Source organism: Malus sylvestris, chromosome 17 (genome assembly GCF_916048215.2).
Source record: "Malus sylvestris chromosome 17, drMalSylv7.2, whole genome shotgun sequence".
Classification (NCBI taxonomy): Eukaryota; Viridiplantae; Streptophyta; class Magnoliopsida; order Rosales; family Rosaceae; genus Malus; species Malus sylvestris.
This window is the reverse complement of record NC_062276.1, coordinates 7,995,136-8,001,727: the sequence shown is the minus strand read 5'-3', so window position 1 is coordinate 8,001,727 and position 6,592 is coordinate 7,995,136. Positions and strand designations below refer to the sequence as shown.

Sequence of the window (6,592 nt, the reverse complement as noted above, 5' to 3'; positions counted from 1 at the left end):
CAATTTGGAAATGATATCACGATTTTTAATTATTTCAGATTATGAATAACTGATTCTGTTTTTCTGTTTTATATTATTATTGTTTTGTTATCCAACTGCCTCAGATGTGCCTAGGCCACACTTAATTAATCTCCAGTTTGCTTTCTGGTTTCTACCGATCAACTATGTTAGCTAGCGCTAGCTATATATTCATGCCTGCTTACTATGCTCATCCACTAGCCACTATATAAAATGGTATTAATGGGCTGAATGGTTCCTCTATTCATGGTAAACAACTTGAGAAGCTAGGACTAGGAGTAACTATAATTTCCAAATAAACAAAATCACAATGATCATGGTATAGGTGTTTATCATTTATGATGATGTACATTGTTGGTTCGTTTAGGAAAGGGATCATCTCTGGATCCCTTCCATCAAATCCACCCAATCATCTAATCTGGATCCTTGAAATTTGATTAAACGGCTACAAACATGAGGCTTTTTAAAAAGTTATAATAACTTTAGCCGTTTGATCAAATTTCAAGGGTCCAGATTAGATGATTTGGTGGATTTGATGGAAGGAATCCAGAGAGGATCCCTTTCCGTTCGTTTCTTGTAATCTTGTTAAAAAAAAAAAAAAAATTGTTTAACATGAAGTTGATAAGATTCGTGATTTATTTATTTAAAAAAAAGCTATTCTTAATTAGTTGCATGTGAATGCGATGAGATTGAGTCGAACATTTGTCACATTCATCCTCCAGTAAAAGTGAAAGTGAAGAGTAATGTTGGGGAGATTAAATTTGAAAACTCAATTTGTAAACTAAATGATATGTCACCAATAGAAATAAACATGTTTATCAATATTAAAGTAAAAAATCAATCATTAATTTCATGTCATTTAGTTTTCAAAACTTTGTCTCCAAATTTAGTTTCTCTAACATTACCCAAAATGAAATCTCGAATTCTGCTAGCTACCACAGTTAGTTTGTCGGTTTTGTCCTTCAATCGCCTTGTTCTACGATTTTCTTTTTCTGGGTAATGAGTCTCTCTCCAAGTGTCAACGAAGAACATGTGCCAAAGTCACAAAACCGTGACAGATGTAGATAAATACACACGGAGCCTGTAACATTACATACATGTGTCAGGACATCTGAGACGCATATGGATAACTGAAGAGAAAACTTAATTTGTTGCGTAGTATTAGGTCGAACTTTCCCTTGTATGCAAATTCTTCAGTTCTCAAATATATGTATGTTTTATACCTTACCCCTTCGACTGGGTAAAAAGGGTTCTTGGGGATTAAGTAATCACATATATAAAGATTCCTTTTATTGCGTAAAGAGGGCTGCAAGAGTTTGTTAGATTGGTGGTGGTGAGTATAAATGAAGGGTACTTAAAAGAGCACTGTTGTAAGAATTTCCACCTAGCGCTGTCCTTCGATGTTAGTAGATGGTGATGAGTATCAATGAAGGATGCTTAAGAGCACAACAACAACAACAACAACAAAGCCTTTTCCCACTAAGTGGGGTCGGCTATATGAATCCTAGAACGCCATTGCGCTCGGTTTTGTGTCATGTCCTCCGTTAGATCCAAGTACTCTAAGTCTTTTCTTAGAGTCTCTTCCAAAGTTGTCCTAGGTCTTCCTCTACCCCTTCAGCCCTGAACCTCTGTCCCGTAGTCACATCTTCGAACCGGAGCGTCAGTCGGCCTTCTTTGCACATGTTCAAAATCACCGGAGCCGATTTTCTCTCATCTTTCCTACAATTTCGGCTACTCCTACTTTACCTCGGATATCCTCATTCCCAATCTTATCCTTTCTCGTGTGCCCACACATCCCACGAAGCATCCTCATCTCCGCTACACCCATTTTGTGTACGTGTTGATGCTTCACCACCCAACATTCTGTGCCATACAACATCGCTAGCCTTATTGCCGTCCTATAAAATTTTCCCTTGAGCTTCAGTGGCCTACGACGGTCACACAACACGCCGGATGCACTCTTTCCATCCAGCTCGTATTCTATGGTTGAGATCTCCATCTAATTCTCCGTTCTCTTGCAAGATAGATCCTAGGTAGCGAAAACGATCGCTTTTTGTGATCTTCGCTAGATTGCTCCGGTCATTAGTGTGGATAAGTATATAAATGGATAGAGATAGGAAAGCAAACACAAGATGTACGTGGTTCACCCAGATTGGCTACGTCCACGGAATAGAAGAGTTCTCATTAATTGTGAAGGGTTTACACAAGTACATAGGTTCAAGCTCTCATTTAGTGAGTACAAGTGAATGATTTAGTACAAATGACATTAGGAAATATTGTGGGAGAATGATCTCGTAATCACGAAACTTCTAAGTATCGGAGTGTGGTGTCGTCTTGACTTGCCTTATCTGTCTCATAGGTAGATGTGGCATCTTCTCTGGAAGTACTCTTCCTCCATCCAGGGGTGGTATCTTTAACTGGTGGAGATGCACAAGGTAATGTATCAATTTCACTTGAAGCTTACTTGTAGTTTCAGGCTTGGTCAAGCGCGATACAAACCATGTAGTAGGAGTCCCCCAAGTCGCCGAGCTAGGGGGTCTGCTGAAAGAGGTGACAGACAAGGTAAGCAATCAGAGCTCCGACTGATTGTTCACCTTCTCCCCATCTTGCAGCAGCATGAAGGATAAAGAGAAGAAAAATGAGAAGAGATGATATGAGATACTTTTGCTTTTGAAGAAGTAACTTTCCACAGGCTTATTCTTGAACTGAGCTGGAGGGTTTTCTGGTTTCCTCCAGAGTATAAGGCCGACTGAAGAATTTGAGGGTCAAAACAAGTCCATCAAATCTAGAGTACGTTCCACCCTGCTGATATGGGATACTTTTGCTTTTGACAGAGTAATGAATGTATCGGCACGTGTGCTGTTACGCTTGTCTCCACATGCTTCCTTGTATCCTTCGCACTTGCCCTATCTGTTCCTCAAGCAGATGCGGAATCTTCCCTGGAAACATAAGATGTTGAAGATGAGTACTCGAGAGCAATGCCAGGTAAGTAATCAGGTAAGGGGTTCCAGGCAGTCAGTTCCTGGCTGGAAGCTTGATTCCAAGTGCTGACTGATTGCTCTCTTTCTCCTTGTCTTACAGGTAAAAACAAGGCCAAAAGAAAAGACAGGAAAAAAGCATGATATGGGATACTCTTGCTTTTAACCCTGATGATATGAGATATTCTTGCTCTAGTATAGCTTGTTTGCAGAGGTATTATCGGGGGGAAAGAAAGCTGAATATTTCGAAAGGCTTCGTTGGGAGTGCCCTCTCAGATATGATGAAGGGTTGAGCATTTTTGCAGGTCTGCCTGTCCGTTGGGGATGGAGGTCGACATATATAGGAGTCTCCCTAACAACAAGTAGTAATGCTATTCCTTTACCCTGCTTGGTCATAGCACGGTAGTGGGAGCTGCCAGTTTCACATGTTTTAACTCTGTCAGAGCACTTTGAAAAAGTGGTCTGTGGTATCTGGCTCTCGAGATTCGGAGAACGATGCCTCTTCAATTTTTGAGAAAGCAATCATGCTGGGGGTATGACTCTCGAGATTCGGAGAGCAGTGTCTCTTCGATTTTTTAGGAAGTAATCATGTTGGGAGTCTGGCTCTCGAGATTCGGAGGGTGGTGCCTCTTCGATTTTGGAGCAAGCAATCTTGTTGGGAGTGTTGTCTCGAATGTGAGTAAAGGTTGGGCATGTTTGCTAGTCTACCTTGCCACGAAGCACAAAGGTTGACACACAGGGACTTTCCAATTATCCAGCAATGGTACTGTTCCTTTACCCTCTCTTCGATTTTGAGAAAGTAGTCATGTTGGGAGTCTGGCTCTCGAGATTCGGAGGACGGTGCCTTTTCGATTTTGGAGCAAGCAATCTTATTGGGAGTGTTTTCTCGAATGTGAGTAAAGGTTGGGCATGTTTGCTAGTCTACCTTGCCACGAAGCACAGAGGTTGACACACAGGGACTTTCCAATTATCCAGCAGTGGTACTGTTCCTTTACAGTTGTGGGTAATAATATGGTAGCTAGACCTTCAAAATTTATGTGTCTAAACTTTTGTTAGTGCTGTTTCTTTGCTATTCTTTTACCTTTCTTGGTCAGAGCGATGTAGTGGGAGCTGCAAGCTTCACGTGCTCAACTTTGGCAGAGAACTTTGGCAAAGTTATTTGTGGTACCCATGAGCTATTGTTGCGTGTGGGAAGTGGGTGATTGAACAGTAAGATTCATGTGCTTTCTACTTCACCAGAAGTCTTCGACAGAATGCCCATAATTTCTGCAAAGCTGAGTGTGCGTGTGACAGGTGTTGACAAGGCTAGAAAAGTAGGGCCTCTTCGATTTCTGAGATCGGCCCTCGTGGTCTCTGAGCAGCCCAGCTTTTGAGAAAGCGAGCGCCTCTTCGATTGATTCGGAGAACGATGCCTCATCGATTTTTGAGAAAGCAATCATGCTGGGGGTCTGGCTCTCGAGATTCGGGGAGCAGTGTCTCTTCGATTTTTGAGAAAGTAATCATGTTGGGAGTCTGGCTCTCGAGATTCGGAGGGCGGTGCCTCTTCGATTTTGGAGCAAGCAATCTTGTTGGGAGTGTTTTCTCGAATGTGAGTAAAGGTTGGGCATGTTTGCTAGTCTACCTTGCCACGAAGCACAGAGGTTGACACACAGGAACTTTCCAATTATCCAGCAATGGTACCGTTCCTTTACCCTCTCTTCGATTTTTAAGAAAGTAGTCATGTTGGGAGTCTGGCTCTCGAGATTCGGAGGACGGTGCCTCTTCGATTTTGGAGCAAGCAATCTTATTGGGAGTGTTTTCTCGAATGTGAGTAAAGGTTGGGCATGTTTGCTAGTCTACCTTGCCACGAAGCACAGAGGTTGACACACAGGGACTTTCCAATTATCCAGCAGTGGTATTGTTCCTTTACCCTTGTGGGTAATAATATGGTAGCTAGACCTTCAAAATTTATGGGTCTAAACTTTGTTAGTGCTGTTTCTTTGCTATTCTTTTACCCTTCTTGGTCAGAGCGATGTAGTGGGAGCTGCAAGCTTCACGTGCTCAACTTTGGCAGAGAACTTTGGCAAAGTTATCTGTGGTACCCATGAGCTATTGTTGCGTGTGGGAAGTGGGTGATTGAACAGTAAGATTCATGTGTTTTCTACTTCCCCAGAAGTCTTTGACAGAATGCCCATAATTTCCGCAAAACTGAGTGTGCGTGTGACAGGTGCTGACAAGGCTGGAAAAGGCTGGAAAAGTAGGTGCCTCTTCGATTTCTGATATCGGCCCTCGTGGTCTCTGGGGAGCCCAGCTTTTGAGAAAGCGAGCGCCTCTTCGATTTTTGAGATCGGCCTTCGTGGTCTTTGAGCAGCCCAACTTTTGAGAAAGCAAACGCCTCTTCGATTTCTGAGATCAACCCTCGTGATCTCTAAGCAGCCCAGCTTTTGAGAAAGCAAACGCCTCTTCGATTTCTGAGCAGGCGCCTCTTCGATTTCTGAAGCTTCGTCGAGTGCAGATTTTTATAGGGGCTGGCATTAAGTTCCAAAGCACACTTGAATCTCCACCAGTAGAAGCTTCATTCTTGCACTTCTAAGATCTTGATTTGTCCGACCTCTTCTCTCTTCAACACCTTTGAAAATGTCTGGCCCCTCCGACCGTCGTTTTGACTTGAACCTTGTTGAAGAGGCAGCCCCGCCTTCTCCAGACAACATATGGCGCCCATCCTTCGTCTCCCCTACTGGTCCTCTTACCGTTGGGGATTCCGTGATGAAGAATGATATGACCGCTGCGGTGGTGGCCAGGAACCTTCTCACTCCCAAAGATAACAGACTACTTTCCAAACGGTCTGATGAGTTAGCTGTTAAGGATTCGCTGGCTCTCAGTGTTCAGTGTGCAGGTTCTGTGTCTAATATGGCCCAACGCCTATTTGCTCGAACCCGCCAAGTTGAATCATTGGCGGCTGAAGTGATGAGTCTCAAACAGGAGATTAGAGGGCTCAAGCATGAGAATAAACAGTTGCACCGGCTCGCACATGACTATGCTACAAACATGAAGAGGAAGCTTGACCAGATGAAGGAAACTGATGGTCAGGTTTTACTTGATCATCAGAGATTTGTGGGTTTGTTCCAAAGGCATTTATTGCCTTCGTCTTCTGGGGCTGTACCGCGTAATGAAGCTCCAAATGATCAACCTCTGATGCCTCCTCCTTCTAGGGTTCTGTCCAGTACTGAGGCTCCAAATGATCCCCCTCCGATGCCTTCTCTTTCTGGGGCTCTACCGACTGCTGAGACTTCTCCTAAGCAACCTTTGTGAAGGCTCCCTCTTGTGTGCTTATTTTGACTCATGTATATGTACATATTTGTAGCTTATCGGGGATATCAATAAATAAGCTTTCCTTCATTTCAACGTATTGTGTTAAATACACCAAAGCCTTCTTCGCTAAGTTTTTTGAATTTTCTTTTGTTAAAGCTTGTATGTTGAAGCTTTCTGAGTGGAGCATGTAGGTTGGGGTAGTGTTCTCTTTATTTCCCGAATGAGGAAAACTTCTCGGTTGGAGACTTGGAAAATCCAAGTCACTGAGTGGGATCGGCTATATGAATCTTAGAACGCCATTGTGC

The 6,592-nt window shown here is 43.1% G+C and overlaps 1 protein-coding gene across 1 annotated transcript; it reads left to right on the top strand.

Moving 5' to 3' along the window:
• Positions 1-4,502: 4,502 nt before the first annotated feature.
• LOC126612262 (uncharacterized) lies at positions 4,503-6,309 on the top strand. The gene is made up of 2 exons (XM_050280642.1): positions 4,503-4,636; positions 4,855-6,309. The coding sequence occupies exon 2, from the start codon at positions 5,613-5,615 to the stop codon at positions 6,285-6,287; it is 675 nt and encodes a 224-aa protein (XP_050136599.1). The 5' UTR covers positions 4,503-4,636; positions 4,855-5,612; the 3' UTR covers positions 6,288-6,309.
• The last annotated feature ends 283 nt before the right edge of the window (positions 6,310-6,592 follow it).